The sequence below is a fragment of the Myxocyprinus asiaticus genome, chromosome 3 (assembly GCF_019703515.2).
Source record: "Myxocyprinus asiaticus isolate MX2 ecotype Aquarium Trade chromosome 3, UBuf_Myxa_2, whole genome shotgun sequence".
In the NCBI taxonomy this organism is placed as follows: Eukaryota; Metazoa; Chordata; class Actinopteri; order Cypriniformes; family Catostomidae; genus Myxocyprinus; species Myxocyprinus asiaticus.
Genome location: NC_059346.1, coordinates 34,803,377 through 34,821,682, shown reverse-complemented (window position 1 = coordinate 34,821,682; position 18,306 = coordinate 34,803,377). Strand labels below are relative to the sequence as shown.

Genomic DNA, 18,306 nt, shown 5'->3' with positions numbered 1-18,306 from the left:
CAAAGAATTTGCTGATGATGGGGGTCAGAGCAACAGGGTGCCAGTCATTTAAGCAAGTGATTTTTGGATTGGTTTGGTACAGGCACAATGGTGGACATTTTAAAGCATGTGGGGACTACAGACAAAGAGAGGGAAAGGTTGAAAATGTCCATAAAAACACCAGCCAGTTGGTTAGCGCATGCTCTGACGCGGCCCGGAATGCCGTCTGGACCCGCGGCTTTACGGATATTCACCTGTCGGAAGGATCGGGTTACATCCGCTACAGAGACGGAGCATGAACTAACCTCTAGGTTCGGCCGCGAGAGCTCTCTCTGCGAGAGCTGTGTTATTTCCCTCGAACCGTGCATAAAAAATATTTAGCTCATCCGGGAGAGAGGCAGCGGTGTTCATGGCGGAGTTTTTATTCCCTTTAAAGTCTGTGATGATATTAATTCCCTGCCACATGCTTCTAGAGTTGGTGGTGTTGAACTGTCCTTCAATCTTGTTGCTGTACTGGCATAACTGGCTTGTTTATGCTCCTCCGCGTTCCCGGAATTAAAAGCGGAGGTCCGTGCATTAAGTGCCGCGCGACCATTGCTGTTAATCCATGGTTTCTGGTTCGGGTAGATCTGTATTGTTTTGGACGGAACAACATCCTCTACGCACTTTCTGATGAAACACTTTACGCTATCAGCGTACACCTCGATGTCGTCATCAGAGGCGGACCGGAACATCTCCCAGTCAAACAGTCTTGTAGCGTAGAATCTGATTGGTCCAACCAACACTGGATCGTTCTGAGGGTGGGTGCTTCCTGTTTCAGTTTCTGCCTGTATGCGGGCAGAAGCAGAATGGAAGAGTGGTCCAATTTGCCAAGTGGTGGGCAGGGGAGGGATTTGTAGCCATCCCGGAAGGGAGAGTAGCAATTTGCCAAGTGGTGGGCGGGGGAGGGATTTGTAGCCATCCCGGAAGGGAGAGTAGCAATGGTCGAAAACCCGGTCCCCTCGTGTGTTAAAACTGATGTGTTGGTGGTATTTTGGTGCAATTGATTTAAAATTGGCTTTGTTAAAGTCCCTTGGTCACAGTGAACGCGGCCTCAGGGTGCGCGTTTTCCTGCTTGCTTATAATCCCGTACAGTTCCTTGAGTGCCCAGTCTGTGTTGGGTTGTGGGGGGATGTACACAGCTGTGGTAAAGACCGCTGTGAATTCCCTCGGTAGCCAGAATGGTCGACACAAAGCATGAGAAATTCCAGATCAGGAGAGCAGAAAGACATGATAGAATGTACGTTCCTCTGATCACACCAGGATTTGTTGATCATAAAACATACACCACCACCTCTGCTTTTACCTGAGAGGTCTTTCACTCTGTTCGCTCGGTGCACGGAGAACCCCGCGGGTTTGATGGCTGAGTCTGGAATCTCTGCAGACAGCCAAGTTTCTGTAAGGCAGATAATGCAGCAGTCCCTCGTCTCTTGTTGGAAAGAGACTGAACATTTGCCAGTAGAATACTGGGTAGTGGGGGTCGATTTGCGCGACGTCTTACTCTGATGAGAATGCCGGCTCTGTTTCCCCTTTTCCTTCTGTGTTTTCGTGGCCGGGCAGCCCAGACAAAGGGCTCCGCTGGTGTGTTTGAAAACAGCGGGTTGGCATTGAGGAATTTGAAGTCCGGTTCACGGTGTGTAATTGCAAAACCAGTGTCCAAAAGTGTTTGTCTGTTGTAGACAATAAGGCAGACAACATCCAAGACAAAAAACATAAGAATTGTTAACAAAACAAACAAAAAACTACGTTGTTTCGGAGCTCGCAACGCAGCAGCCATACTCGGCGCCATCTCGAGTCCAACATGTTGTATGTGATTTTTGAGTTTTCTGCCTTACATAAACGCCAATGCTTCCTTCCTTTCATGAATCATTGTTATTGCACTTCACTCAGTGTGTCCATCCAGTTGGTCTTTACCCTGTAGGCTTTTAAAAGCTGTTGTGAAACAATCATTCCTAATGCAGTCTTACTGTGATGGTAACCCTTAGATGGCCTCAACTTTGACTGCCTAAATGCAAGAGCATTCTATATTACAGAGCTTTTGCTACAGGTTTTATTATGGTTTGTTCCCCTTTTTTTGTCTTTCAGATTGTCATTCCTTTCTTCAGTCTCTTGATTAAAGACATTTACTTCCTCAATGAAGGATGTGCCAACAGGCTACCCAATGGACATGTCAATTTTGAGGTAATTTATTTTTTCTTTTCCTTTTTTGCTTGGCATGCAGACAAGTTGTGATGATGCATGGAAACAAATGCTGTCACATATGCTGAATAACAATGGATGGTTGAGAACTGTTACATAGCAACAGAAAGATCCAGTTTTAGTTCATTTGCGTAAGCATCTCTTAAAATGAAGAAGTTTCAAGGCCACCAATTCAGGGAGTTCAATATGACTGTAGCTTTGCACATGAAAGCATAAGAAATGATTTCTAACAGAACGATCTTGACTTTGATGCAGAAATTCTGGGACCTGGCAAAGCAAGTGACGGACTTCATGACATGGAAGAAGGTGGAGTGTCCTTTCGAGAGAGACCGCAAGATTCTGCAGTACCTCCTCACTGCACCAATCTTCAGTGAAGATGGTATGAATGTTGTGTGATGCAGTCTGTGCAGCTTTTCACATTGTTTATGATTGTCATCTAGGTTATTAATGGGGTTGTTCACCCAAAAATGAAAATTGTTAGCATTTATTCACCCATATGATGTTCCAAACCTCACAAAATACCCAGACAGTCCATGGGCAGTCCATAATGTTTTAGTACCTCCTTTCCCCTTGATTGATTGATCTATGACTTGACTTTAAGGCAGACTGCTTTCTCATATTCACATCTTAAGATTTCCTGTCTGAACTAGAGCTTTTCTTCTTACTCATTTTCTGCCAAGCTTTGTTTCACTCACGTCATAAACCGGTTCTTATGACAGTTGCGCAATAAGCATACAAAATGCCAGACACACAGACAATTGCATTTGTCATTAACTCGTGTAAAATGCTGGCAAGCCAAATAGCCACGTTAGAGACAAGAGTACATGACTTCAAAGCATTCCTCATGAAAGAAAACCGATGGTTTTTGTTTTTCGGATGCTTACTCTTCTCATCTCGATCATCTCTCAACAGCTTTATATCTGGCGTCATACGAGAGTGAAGGACCGGAGAACAACATGGAGAAAGACAGATGGAAATCTCTCAGGTATGGATGATATCATTCCTCAGGGCCTTTCAGACTGACTGTTAATCGACAGCTACCTTAGCAAAGGGCAATACATTCAGAAACTGAGACTATTCATCACCTGTCTGAAGAACAATGTTGACTGCTGATTAGGGATGGGAATCTTAAGGAATTTAGCGATTCCGATTCCAATGAATGATTCCGGTTCCAGTAACAATTCTTTTAGTACTTTTGAGCAAGAAATATTTGCAAATAAGGGCATTTACTGCCCTCTGCAGACTGTTGCCAAATGATGAGATAAATTCAAGTTTCTACAGGGCAGAAAGAACAAATCAGAAATAAATTTAAAACAATTCTTGTAAAAGATGTGTTTGCAGACTTTTTAGAGGCATAAATACAATACAATAATTGATCCTAACTAATATATATATATATATATATATATAAAATCTAAACAAGAATTGTGCATATTTAATTCATGCATTTATTCTTTTATAAAATTCCACTTATTACAACAAATCCTGTGTACCATTATCTACACATTGTCATACAAACAAGCAGTCAGTAACACATGACGTAACAGTTCCAGAGACAGTTGTGTTATGTAGTCTTTTAGTGGTGGGTAAAAATATTTCCCTATGCATCGCAATCTTCATTTGAACAATATCAATATCGATTCTTAAATCAGTCTTTTACACAACGCGCAACCCTCCACTACAATGAGAAGAAATCACTCGCATTTGCAACCAAATTTCACGCTGTGACTAAAAATGTATATATTTGGCAACTGGTTGGTAAATGTTTAGATTTCACTCACCAGTAATTGTGTAGTATGGTGGTGGAGTATTCAGCAACGAGATCCTTTTACTGCATGTTGAGAGTAAAAGTGTTTCCGTATAAAAAAGACGAGATCCATGCAACCAATTTGTCAATGAATAATGTCTCTCTTAATACCCTTTTTGTTCTTTACAGTCAGTTGTTAATGAAAAGCAACAAAAAATAAACATTTAATTCTAATCAGGCATAGCACAGATGAGGTAAAGCCATTGGAGTCCTATCTCATTAACATGCGCTCATTTACAGATGTTCTGTACAGAAATGTCGGGTTTCCTTAAAGAGACAGTACCGGTTTTTAGCATATGTTTACTTTTACATTTATGCATTTGGCAGACGCTTTTATCCAAAGCGACTTACAGTGCACTTATTACAGGGACAATCCCCCTGGAGCAACCTGGAGTTAAGTGCCTTGCTCAAGGACACAATGGTGGTGGCTGTGGGGATTGAACCAACAACCTTCTACTTACCAGTTCAGTGCTTTAGTCCACTACGCCACCACCACATATGTTCAACAAATAAATGCAAATACCTGTAAATGGTAAAAATTATGCAATTAAACAATAAACGTAACAAAATATAATAAATGCAATATAATTTTATTTATATTGATTAAATACATTTTGTTCATTTTTAAAAAGCTAAAATGTGATAAATGATGACAAACTAATTAAGTATAATTAGTCAAATTAACATTTTCATAATGTACCTAGTAAGAAGGTCCCCTGTATAATTAACAGCATTAGCTGGTAGAGAATTTATTTCATATGTAAGCAAAAGGGACATTATAACTAAAAGGTACCCATATGAATCGATATCAAAACAAATCTGAATCGAAACAAATCGAGAGCTTGTGAATCGGAATCTAATTTAATCGGGAAATCTGTATCAATACCAAGCCCTAATGTATACACGTGTTTGGAAAGGGTGAGACTTCTTGGCTCTTGCTTAGTCACGTTTACTGAAGAGGGAGGGAGAGCGTGTGAGAGAGGGGGAGGAAGCAAGGGATTGTGGAGGCTATCATATCAGTGGGCTGTTTTTTTCTTTCCACTGCGACAGGATCTGTCACAGAACCAGATTCTGTCTGTATCAGCAGATCGTGCTCCACCCTGCTCAGTGCTAGCATGCCTCTCAGATAGATAGTAAACCTCCACAATACAGGAAACAGGGCAGAGCTACCAGGAAAAGACAATTCAGCTGATGTGTATGAAGAAGAATATCCATAGGGCAGATTTGCCTTTTTATTGCTAGTCTGAAGTTTGGACTTTGGAATCAAGTGTAGAAAGCTGGACGTGGATCAGCACCTGAGAAAAAAACTGTACAGTTTATCCTTATTAAGGATAGGTTACGCTGGTCGACTCAATTAATGTGTTTGACTAGTTTTAGATTTGTTGTTTAGGGCTTTCTTAAGAAATAGTAGTAGCCCAGTCAACACTGGTCGAATTTGATAAAACATCGTTTTGCACATCCCTAGCCCAAACAGTCCTCCCCCACCCAGGGTCTGAAATACAATCTGTAATAAGAAGTAACACTGTGTAATTAGGCAGGTTGTTACATTTAAACTTGTAATAGAAAATAAGCACAAAACATTGGAGGGAAGATTATTTTGATTACATTTTATTTGTCCATTCTAATCATTTGACAACTCTTTCACTTTGTAGGTCAACCTTGCTGAACAGGACATAATCCTGTGAATCAAGTGAACCTTCTGACAAGCAAGCTGTGTCCCCATTTTGCCCCCTCCAAAAGTGAGAAGTATCCCTGTTTTTCAAGGGAGAAGACAATCCATATTTTGCTGAATGATGCATTATGTTGGAAAGAGCAGCATCTTTTTACAAGGCCCTTCTCTTTCTGTCTTTCATACTGGATATTTCAGGCTTTTTCATCTCTTTTGTGTAGAATTTTCTACTCCTGTTTTCCCTCTTTATAATGAAGAGTTGTTTTGAGCAGAAGGAGAAATGACTTGGGGATGTCCCTTGACTGCAAACCAATTCCAATCTACGCTGTTCAAAAGTAATCCAAATGTTGTCAATGCAAACTCTCCCCAGACATTTTTGTGTTATTCCTCTCTATTGACTCAACGAGTATGCTGCTGGTTGGCAAACTCAATTGGAACAGGTTGAAGAAAAAAAAAGAAGATAAACCAGCATTGTGTACTGGGTTCCAGTACTGTAGATTTTTATTGACCCAACATTAATTTAAGTATAGATTCATGTTGTCACTATATTTTGATATTGTGTTTGTCAGTTTTTTATGCATATAAGATGTTAGTAATGCATTGCTCTAACCTCTGTGAGTGACCGGTGATGTGTGAGTGATAAACCCATCAAGGGTCGCCGAATGCACTGGATGCTTTGTGAATAAATATGTCAATTCCTTAATGGTGGAACCTGTTTTGTGATAACTCGCCAGCATAAAGCTCCCCTTTTCCTCCCTTTTTTTAATGTGTTGTCATGGCTTTACTGTAGATATATGTTGACTGTTGAAGGAAAGACTGTTTCAGCCATTATTTCTACACCGTGAAGGAAATATTTATAGAAGGAAACCTCCATACCATAGACGATGATGATGTTATGTCGTCCTCTGGTGGTGAAACAGATGTACACAATACAGATTGGGGATAGTGTTTTTTTAATGAAGGATTTTGTAAGCAACTACACGAAGGTTTATTATACCTGTGCTAGTTTTTACTGTTTTATTATTATTTTCTGATTTCCTTTTATTTATTTGTCTATTTGTTCATATCTGTAGTCTTGTCTGTCTTTTTCATTGTTTTGAAATATTTGAATGATATTTACAAGCTTTATTGTATATTGTTATTTTGTACTAGGTACATGTTTTATAGCAATCAGATATTGCCCTCATATTTTATAATGTTTATAAATGTTGTATGAGGGGAAAAAATATATGGCGGTACTAGCACACAAAATGATGTTAATTTATGGCGGCAGATGTCGTCTACGTTTTGTTTCCTAACTACCTTTCCACAAACACATACTTTTTTTTCTTCTTTTTTTATCATGTAAATATCATGTCTTTTCACCACTGTGTATTGCTATGTATTTTGACTGTTCAGGCAAATTATAGAACCCTATGAATAGCTGCGGTATGGAGTGAACAAGAAAACAAACGAATTAAATAAAAGAATGCCTATGAATTTAAGCTATCTGGATGTTTTTGTACATAGTTCTTTAAATTTTAGGAGTGTTACTATGAAAAATGTAAGATTAACTAAGAAACAAAGATTCTGGGGGGAGGGAAACCTCATTCATTGTCGTAAAGAATCACGGTCATGTTTATATATATATATATATATATATATATATATATATTATATATCCCAGAGTGTATAAAGAGTGTTCATGGTATCTGTGCATTTGATGTCTTTGCTCTGAGCGTATAAGTTGTATGTTTATTTGCACAAGGAATATTCCGAGTTCAATACAAGTTAAGCTCAATCGACAGCATTTGTGACATAATGTTGATTACCACAAAAAAGGACAGCGGCACTTACAATGGAAGTAAATGGGGCCAATTTGTAAACGTTAATATACTCTGTTTCAAAATAGCCACAAGACGTAAACAGTATGTGTGGTAACATGATTTTAGTGTGATAAATTGCTTTCTAATCTTTTCTGTGTAAAGTTATAGCCAATTTTACAACTTCATTGGCAATGAATGTTTCTTTAAATAGCACTTTTCTGATACTACACTCAGTGCTTTACACTGTGAACATGGCACTCTCCTCAACCACCACCAGTGTGCAGCAGTGATGTGACAGAACCAGAACCACACACCAGCTATTGGTGGAGAGGAGAGAGTAGAGTGATCGAGCCAATTCATTAATGGGGCATGATTTATAAGGGCCCATGGGGGGAATTTGGCCAGGACAGCAGGGTTACACCCCAACTCTTTACAAGAAGTGCCCTGAGATTTTTAACGACCACAGAGAGTCAGGACCTCTGTTTAAGGTCTCATCCGAAGGAAGGGGCCTTTTACAGTATAGTGTCCCCATCCTAACATCTCTTCCAGCAGCAACCTTAGTTTTTCCCAGGAGGTCTCCCATCCAGGTACTGACCATGTTCAACTCTGCTTAACTTTATTGTGCAACCAGTTTAGAGCTACAGGGTGATATGACTGCTGGCACAATAAACCTCAACAAACTCCATAATGACTATATAAATGATGATTTAAATAACTTTACAGTTCAATACATGAGTTTTAACAGAAGAATTAATGTAATTGGTTTTATAATATTATAACCTTCACATTTCTTCCTTTAAACCCTCCAAAAATTTGCCATATTCACTTCCATTGTAAGTGCCTTGATTTTTGCTGCTTTTTTATTTATTTATTTTTAAGAAAAGGACGGATGAGTCGAAATAATTTGTGGTAATCAATATTATGCCACAAATGCTGTCGATTGAGCTTCACTGGTTTTGAACCAGGAATATTCCTATACTGTATCTATTTACTTTAAAAACATGATCAATCTATATTGCATTTCACATGCAAATCTACATTTCCATAGCATATACAATATATATAAAAAAAAAAATGGCATTGGCACTTTTTGGTGCACCACTGTGTTTTGAGGATGGCCCAAATTCAATTATTAGTTTTTCTAAATTGCTTAGGCACTACAATCACTAGAACAAAAAGTTTTGTTTTTTTTGTTTTTGTTTTTTTTGGTCAAATATCCAAAACCGTAATGGAATTTTCCAAAAGAAACATTCATTCAAAAACCATCACAATGTCAAACAATGGCAATATATACTGTGTGTGTGTGTATATATATATATATATATATATATATATATATATATATATATATATACATACACACAGTGCTGGTAGAGACAGATTACATGTAATGTAATTATGTATTATGTAATCCGATAACAAAAATTTAGTACTTGTAATTAGATTAAATTACGTTTTACAATTTTCTGAATCAAATTAGTCACTTTTTTATGGATTACATATTAATCTGGCAGTAAATTGCACATACTAGACACCAGCCATTATTACACTGAAGATGGAACGGTACAAATGGCGAACCGATTGCATTAGTGTGGTAAAGTTAGTTTTAGTTTTGCAAATTGCTTTTGTATTGCTTCAAAAATGTGCATGAATGTGCTTTTGCTTTTGACAATTTTTTTTTTTTTTTTTACATTAATTCACAAATATTACTGGTCTGACTTGTTAAAGCACATAGATGTCATTTGAAATGCCAAAATTGTTGGAGTAAGAGCATTTTAAGTCTTTTTATTTCACTCAAACACACACGCACAAAATCAAGTCATATTTTGATCCATTAAGCACGTTTCCTTTAATGCATTTAAGCAACATTATGTCAAAATGGTACAAGCTTTTCCTATTCAAATGCATGTGACATCAAATAAACAAGAATTACTGTAGGTCAGAGTAATTCAAAAGTAATCCAAAAGCAATCAGATTATATTACTTTAAAAATGTAATCCAAGAGATTACATTATGTTATTGACTACAATTTTAGTCATGTAATTTGTAACAGGACCAGATTACAAATCTAGTAGTAATATACCTTGCACAGTATATATATATATATATATATATATATATATATATATATATATATATATACCGATCAGCCACAACATTAAAACCACCTGCCTAATATTGTGTAGCTCCCACTCGTGCCGCCAAAACAGCGCCAATCCGCATCTCAGGATAGCAATATATATATATATATATATATATATATATATATATATATATATATATATATATAAAGTGCCCTAAAAATGTAAGGTTTGCAAAACTATGTTTGTAGTTTTCATTTTGTGGTTTTGAGAAATGTGTTTCAGAATTTGAGAAAAGCTGTAATATGGGAAAAATAAAAATAGGCCTCTGACTCCATCTACTGTCAGACTATCACCATGTCGAGCTGAGAATTTTCATCAAATAAATAAAATATATATGAACTATATTAAACTCATTTCAAGATGTTTCATAATTTTTAACCTAGTGTTCTATGGCACTGCTGCTGTGGTTCAGCAGAGCACTCACTGCAATATTTGGTAAAAGTATGTGATGCACAGTGTAAATGACTGAAAGCTTTGAAAGATGTTGGCCATTTCCATTGCCAGAGGCTACAGCCTCTCTGGTGTAACTCATTGGCTCTGATTCACGTAAATGATTTTAAATCAATTCAGCTGACTCTGGGATTACTGAAATAGCACTAAATGCAAAATAATGTTCCCTCATAGTGTAAATGACTGTCAGGATACATGAATGTGGATAAAAATGTTCTATAACTCTCATACAAGTACAGTCTATATGATTTAGGGACAAATGCAAAAACATGTATTTAGTCTTGTTTTAAATAGCATAACTTTTTGGGTGAAAAAAAGAAACAATATATAATTGAGAGAGAGAGAGTAACCAGTGAGTAACCAGCAAAAAAGAAATGTAAAACTAAATTAATCATAGAATTCCCAGAAACTCTCAGAGCAGATTTCATGGAAATAAATGACAGAAGAGTAAAAACAGACCTGCTCTTTTATACAGTGTATCCAAATGCCTGGCACTCAGCACTCTGCTAAATTTTAAAGACCTAAAAATGGGTGGAAATAGAGCCATGAGACAACTGTATCTGGACACTATGCCAAAGTTCAACATCAATCTGTATCACAATGGCACTGTAATGGTCCAGGGCTCAGAGGACAGACTTGAGCAATTTGAGAGAGACTTTGCTGAACTAAAAGTCCTAGCTGAGAAGGAAAAGTCTTCTCTCCCCCCAGCAACAGCAGCAGAGGAGGTCACAGCTTCACCGTCACGCACACAAACTGACCCTCTATACCCACACACACCCAGATCAACAGTTTCTATTCAGTGCATTCAGGAGTGCCTTTCCCAACTGGAAATGGAAATCACTGAATTCAAAGAAAGCAAACTCCAAGAAACTGACACCTCTCAACATCTAAGAGAGGAGTTAAAGGCTTTCAGAGAAGAATACAGCACCACAATAGGACTGCTGGAGATGAAAATAAAGAATCTCCTAAAAGACAACAATAATTTAAATGAAAAAGTGTCTGAACTGAGAAAAGACCTGATGGAAAAAGACACACTTATTCATAGCATTAATGAAAAACTGGAAAGCGTAAGCTGAACCACTGATAAAGTGCATTTCAGTTGCTCATCCACAGACTCACAGAAAGACAATGAGCAACCTGCTACAGAGAACAGTCAGGAGACCAGAGACAGCACTCTCACACAGCCAGCTCAGCGCAATCCTCCTCAAACACAAAACCTTCAAACCCCTCACCACACACCAAAGCACTCTCAGAAACCTCAAGTCCGGAAACTACACTAAAAACAGCAATTCTCATAGACTCAAATGGTAAGTTCTTGCACCACCGAAAGCTCTTCCCTAAACACACGGTTGGCAAATTCTGGTGCCCCACAACAAACAGCGCACTCCAAATCCTCTGTCAGTCCGCTCTGCATAACCCACAGAACATCATCATCCACACAGGAACCAACGACCTCTATACCCAGAGGGAAAGAGTTGCAGACTGTGTTGTAAGAGTGGCTAAGAAGGCTCGCAGGGAATTCCCGCAGGCCAACATCACCATCTCAACCCTGCTACACAGGTCGGACTACCCTGCTGACATGATCAATAGCGTCAACCAGAGGATAACAACTGCATGTTCCAGCCTTACGGCCATCAACGTTGCCCACCACCCAAGTCTAATGACTGAGGATTTATATGACCATGTGCACCTAAGCCAGGAGAGTGTAAGAGTCTTTGCTAAAAACCTAAAAGATTCATCACTCTGCAGAAATTCCCAATCTGCACCCTCACAACATTGGCGTACAAGTTCCAACAGTCATGGCAGTAACCAACTTTCAACCACACAAAGGGGCCCACAAACCAGACACACTCCAGTAAGAAGAGAGCAACCAACCAGACCACAACACACTGAAGCCCAACCAAACACCTCTCAGCCCAGCTCCAGTCAACCTACAAACATTGACCCTCACACACAACAACAGGAGGCACCTGACAGAACAGCACAGCCCTTCCCGCATTCACAGCAGCTCACTTATGCTGACGTAGTGAAGGGCAAAATACACACTGACTCCTCAGACATTACAAAGGTGAGACATCTTCTACATCTCATCTGTAGAATACTGGGTTCCCTATCTGTCACTCACTCGACGTTGTGTCGATGTAGTGACACTAGGGGTCACTCTTGGGAGCTCCAAACACCTCTGATCTTTTTTTTTTAAAAGGTCAATGAGAATTGGCGAGTGGAATTTGCATGCCACTCCCCCGAACATACGGATATAAAAGGAGCTGGTATGCAACCACTCATTCAGATTTTCTCTTCAGAGCCAAGCGGTTCAATTAATTGAGCTGAATTCATCCGCCGAGTTCATTCACCTCTCTCTGCTAGATTTTATGGTGCATTTCAGCGGCTTCTTCCCCTCTGCATCTGTGGTTTGCAGAGAATGCCCCTGGGCACTTCGGCAGAACATATTAAAAGAGTATATTCTAATAGAGTATATTTTCTTTCTAAAAGAGCGGCACACATGGAACGTCTTATTAAAGATGCATCTTTTTAAAGATGCCTTTCTATTTGTGTGTCATTCCTGGTTGCGGTCGTTATCTCTCCGCTTCCGATGGTCTTTCTTCTGTCTTACCTGTCTGGGCGATGCCCACGTGGAGACATCGTTCATGGATGAATCATGTTCTCATTGCGAGAACATGACCATGGCAATGTTGTGGTCACGGCTTGCATTCGTAAGAAAGCAAGCCACTCCAGCGGCTCCCCGCGCCGGTCCTTCTACCTACGGGTTTGAGGCCACATCGGTTAGCACTGGGAGCGATTTGGGGACCTTAATGGGACCACCTCCGCTGGGTATCCCCCCACGGACCTCCCATTCCCCAGCACGCTCGCTTGCCCTGATCGCACGCTCGGACGAGATCGCCGGCTCGTCTCAGGGCGAGTTCAACCTCTCGTTCAGAGCCCGGGAAGTGGATGAGTTATTCGAACGCAGCATCGGAGAGCGGGCTCGTCCAGTTGGACGTGGAAGCTTTGACTGGGCTTCCCAGGCCGACGCGGAAGTGACGGACATGCTTTTCTTGGTGGCCGCAAGCGTCGGGCTAGAGTGGGACCCTCCACTCCCCCCTGAACCCTCGCGGCTCAACGATTGGTTCCTAGGCTCAGGCCACCGCCCACAGCCACGCCCCACACCTGTTCCTTTCTTCCCGGAAGTGCATGAGGAGCTGACAAGATCATGGGAGGCACCTTTTACTGCCCGGTCCCGATCTTTCAGCTCCCCCGCTCTCGCTACCCCCGATGGTGGAGCGGCCAGGGGGTATTTGGAGATCCCCAGGTGGATAAGGTGCTCGCGGTGCACTTATGTCCGCAGAGTGCTGCCACCTGGCGCAGGTGCACAAAACTCCTGTCCAGGGCCTGTAGGTTTATGTCATCCCTGACGGCTAAGGCCTAGGTTCTACGGTCTACAGACTCTGTGCAAGGTCAGGGAGGATGGGGAGCAGGTCATCCTAGTAGCACCCTACTGGCCCACCCAGACATGGTTCTCAGATCTAATGCTCCTCGCGACAGCCCCCCCCCACTTGGTGAATTCCCCTGAGGAAGGACCTTCTTTCTCAGGGACGGGGCACCATCTGGCACCCGCGACCAGACCTCTGGAATCTCCACATCTGGCCCTTGGATGGGATGTGGAGGACTTAAGTGGCCTACCGCCCGCGGTGTTAGACACGATCACTCAGGCTAGGGCTCCCTCTACGAGGCACCTGTATGCCTTGAAGTGGCATCTGTTCACTAAGTGGTGTTCTTTCCGACACGAAGACCCCCAGAGATGCGCAGTCAGATCGGTGCTTTCCTTCCTGCAGGAGAGGTTGGAGGAGCAGCTGTCCCCCTCCACCTTGAAGATGTATGTAGCCGCTATTTCGGCTCATCACGATGCGGTAGATGGTAAGTATTTGGGGAAGCATGACTTGATCATCAGGTTGAACCCCTCTAGACCACGCCTCGTCCCCCTGTGGGACCTTTCTGTAGTCCTTCAGTGTCTACGGGGAGCTCCCTTTGAGCCCTTGGAGTCAGATGAGCTTAAGGCACTCTCTTTGAAGACTGCCATCACTTCCATCAAGAGGGTAGGGGACCTGCAGGCATTCTCTGTCAGCGAATCATGCCTGGAATTCAGTCCGGGTTACTCTCACGTGATCCTGAGACCCCGACCGGGCTATGTGCCCAAGGTTCCCACGACCCCTTTTAGGGATCAGGTGGTGAACCTGCAAGCGCTGCCCCAGGAGGAGGCAGACCCAGCCTTGGCGTTGCTGTGTCCAGTGTGAGATTTACGCATCTATTTAGATCGCATGCAGAGCTTTAGAAGCTCCAAGCAGCACTTTGTTTGCTTTGGTGGACAGCAGAAAGGAAGTGCTGTATCCAAACAGAAGATCGCCCATTGGGTCATTGACGCCATCACGATGGCATATCAGGCTCAGGCGTGCCACCCCCTGCGGGGTTACGAGCCCACTCTACCAGGAGTATGGTGGCCTCCTGGACCCTGGCCAGTGGTGCCTCTTTGGCAGACATCTGCAGAGCAGCGGGCTGGGCAGCACCCAACACCTTTGTGAGGTTCTACAATCTCCAGGTTGAGCCGGTCTTCTCCCGAGTAGTGGAAGGCACTAGCAGGTAAGTTCTGGGACAACTGGCCAGTGTACCGCTTGTGCATAGCGCCTTTCCCCTCCCTTAAGGGGAAGACATGCGCTCTTGACTCCCAATAGTGTTCACAGACTGTGATCCCTGGATGACTTTCCTCCTTAGCCCTGTGGCAGTCAAGTTTGCGGAGAAACTCGCTGCCGGCTCAGTAAGTGCGCTAATGAGGCCCTGTACTGAGGTAGGTGCTCCGCATGCGATGGTTCCCCAAAGGCAACCCCATGTGAAAATCGTTTCCCTGTCGGTAAACGGTGTCTTCCCTGGGCAGGAGCCCCTCTGCCCCCAGTCGCCATGCTTTGTAGAAACTCCTCCCCCTTTGGGTAGGACCTACCATGGGACCTCTCCACGTGACATACTTCCGACAAGGCTCGGTAAAGACCATGTGATGTATTTCCACTCAAAATACCCCCCCCCCTTTTTTTGGGCGGGGTGTGGTCTCCTTGGTGTCTTCCCCTTGGGAGTGACACCCCCCCGATGTAGACATGTAGGACTCCCAGTCAGTTAGCAAATTCCACTCTTTTTGGGGAGAAAAGAGAAGGAAAAGAGGCCTCGGCTGGGCTAGCCTGTCCACCTATTTGTTGGGCAGTCGACTTGTTCCTGAAGGACTGTTCGACGCTCATAAAGAGCATTGGGGAAGTTACGTGATGGCCTGGTGCGCTGACTACGTGGCACACAGCAGTCTGCCCGTCACACTCCGCCACTTCACGTAACACCTTTCAGTTAGTTGTGGCGTTTTGTATAGGGACCTCTAGTGTCACTACATCGACACAACGTCAGGTGAGTGACAGATAGGGAACATCATGGTTACTTTCGTAACCTCCATTCCCTGATGGAGGGAACGAGATGTTGTGTCCCACTTGCCACAAAGCTGAACTACCTGCTGAAATGGCCGGGACCTTATCTCGGCTCCTCAGCACAAAACCTGAATGAGTGGTTCCAGCTCCTTTTATACCCGTATGTCCGGGGGAGTGGCATGCAAATTCCACTCAGCAATTCTCATTGGCCTTTTAAAACAAAAAAGATCAGAGGTGTTTGTGGCTCCCAAGAGTGACCCCTAGTGTCACTACATCGACACAAAGTCTCGTTCCCTCCATCAGGGAACAGAGGTTACGAAAGTAACCATGACGGTTAGCCATCTGGTCCACCAAAACACCTCATTTTATTTCACAATGACTTCTTTCATTATAAGCTCTTGCATTATTCAAGGCCTCTACTCCACAATCTTAGGGGCCAAGACTTTAAAAACAGAGTTTCTGAAAAACATTTATAACCAGGACATCATTATTCTGCAAGAAACATGGTGCAGATCAGACGTGGACAGTCACTGCCCTTTAGGATGCAGGGAAATTGTATTGCCATCACTTAAAAACTATAACGTGAAACACGGAAGAGACTCTGGTGGGGTCATCATTTGGTACAAAGAGACTTTAAAAAACAACCTATCAATCATGAAAAAAGACTCAACACTTGTTTGGCTTAAACTCAAAAAAGATCAGGACCTTTACATTTGCGCAGCCTACATACCTCCATCAGAGATCATTTTGATCAGCTTCAGACGGAAACCAGCCAATTCCAGGCCCAGGGGAATGTGATGTTATGTGGGTATCTAAATGCAAGGACAGGCTCAGAATCGGACATTATAGATACCCATGGGAATAACCACATACTGAAAGCCAACGCTCATCTAACCCCCACCACTACAACACGGAACAATCCGGACAGTACAGTCAACAAAAACCGTAAGGAGTTAGTGTGTCTCTGTCGAGGCCTGGGTCTGTATATGCTTAATGGTAGGATCTGAGGGGACTCTTTATGTCGATTCACATACTGCTCAGCACTTGGGGCTAGTGTAGTCGACTATGCCATTACAGACATGGACCCCTCCTACATACGTGCATTCACTGTCAGACCACAGTCTTCCTTATCAGACCACTGTCAAATTAATGTGTTCCTAAAGAAAATCCAACACCAAAGAACAGACCAAGGGCCCAGCAACCTGTTCAAACTAAACCCAACATAAAAATGGTCCCCAAGATATGAGTCCGAATTCCTTAAGGCAATTAGCTCCAAAGAAATGTCCAACCTAATTAATAGATTTCAAATAACACAGTTTATGGCTAACAAGACTGACGTAAATTCTGCAGTACAACAAATAAATTACATTTATCAAAGGTGCTCAATCAAAGCAAACCTACTCCATACAAACAAGAAAACTAAACTAAAAACTGGGGATAAAATTTGGTTTGATATAGAATGTAAAATTAAAAGAAAACTACTCAGCCAGCTCTCTAACCAAAAACACAGAGAGCCACATAAAACTGAAACCAGACAAAATTATTGTGAAGCACTCAGGGATTATAAAAATACAATACGCCACAAAAAGCAACAACACCTAAACCACACTCTTAATGAAATTGAAGACTCAATTAATAATAATCAGTTCTGGGAAAAATTTAACAGTCTGAATAAACAGCACAGCCAGGACATAGCCATACAAAACGGAGAATTATGGAAAGGCTATTTTAAAAACGTATTCAAAGAAATTTCTCCAGAAAATCTCACACCTGTCCAGAAAAACATGCAAAATAAGATGAGTCAATTGGAATCTAAAATAAAAAAATTAACCAAAACCCTTTAGATTATCAGATTAGCAGAGAAGAATTGACAGATGCACTTAAGAAACTAAAACCCAGAAAGGCATGTGGTTTAGACAACATTAGAACAGAAATGCTGAAGCACAGCCCTGCAGTAAAGCAGGAGGCCTTGTTAAAACTGTTCAAACTGGTTCTGCAAACTGGCTACTTTCCTGACACCTGGAGTATGGGCTTAATACACCCATTATATAAGAGTGGAGACAAATTCGACCCCAATAACTACCGAGGCATTTGTGTGAGCAGTAATCTGGGGAAGACTTTCTGTTGTATCCTAAACGCCCGGATACAGGCCTCCCTTACCAAGCACAATGTCTTAAGTAAGAATCAGATTGGATTCCTACCAAACCACCGCACCACCGACCACATTCACATGCTACACACGATAGTCAACCAGCACGTTAATCAAAAAAGCAAAGGCAAAATGTATGCATGTTTTGTTGATTTAAAAAAAGCATTTGATTCCATTTGGCATGATGGTCTATATTATAAAATTCCGCAATCCGGCATTGGGGGTAAAATGTACGACACTATCAAATCTATGTATTCGGACAACAGGTGTGGAGTTAAAATTGGCAATAAAAGAACAGAATTCTTCACTCAAGGTCATGCAATAGAACACACCCTACACTACGACTACCTCGGTCTAAAAATCAGTGCTTCAGGGGGTTTTGGTCTGGCAGTGAATGCACTAAAAGAGAAAGCTAGAAGAGAATTATATGCTATTAAGGGCAAATTTACCCAAATAGACATTCCTGTAACAATTTGGTGTAAAATATTTGATATTATTATTATGCCTATTGTTCTGTACGGATGTGAAGTTTGGGGTCCACTCTGTCTGGCAGATTACTCTAGATGGGACAAACACCCCATAGAATCCCTGCATGCAGAATTCTGTAGAAAC

At 41.8% G+C, this 18,306-nt stretch overlaps 1 protein-coding gene across 2 annotated transcripts in view; it reads left to right on the top strand.

Annotated features, from left to right (window-relative positions):
- The window catches only part of LOC127429585 (ras-GEF domain-containing family member 1B-A), a 35,748-nt gene extending 28,801 nt beyond the window's left edge, over positions 1 to 6,947 (top strand). For both annotated transcript variants that reach the window (XM_051678711.1, XM_051678717.1), the window contains exons 11-14: positions 2,104 to 2,199; positions 2,473 to 2,596; positions 3,130 to 3,202; positions 5,677 to 6,947. In XM_051678711.1, the coding sequence (XP_051534671.1) occupies positions 2,104 to 2,199; positions 2,473 to 2,596; positions 3,130 to 3,202; positions 5,677 to 5,701 (318 nt within the window). In that variant the 3' untranslated portion in view covers positions 5,702 to 6,947. The remainder of the gene's footprint in view (positions 1 to 2,103; positions 2,200 to 2,472; positions 2,597 to 3,129; positions 3,203 to 5,676) is intronic.
- The last annotated feature ends 11,359 nt before the right edge of the window (positions 6,948 to 18,306 follow it).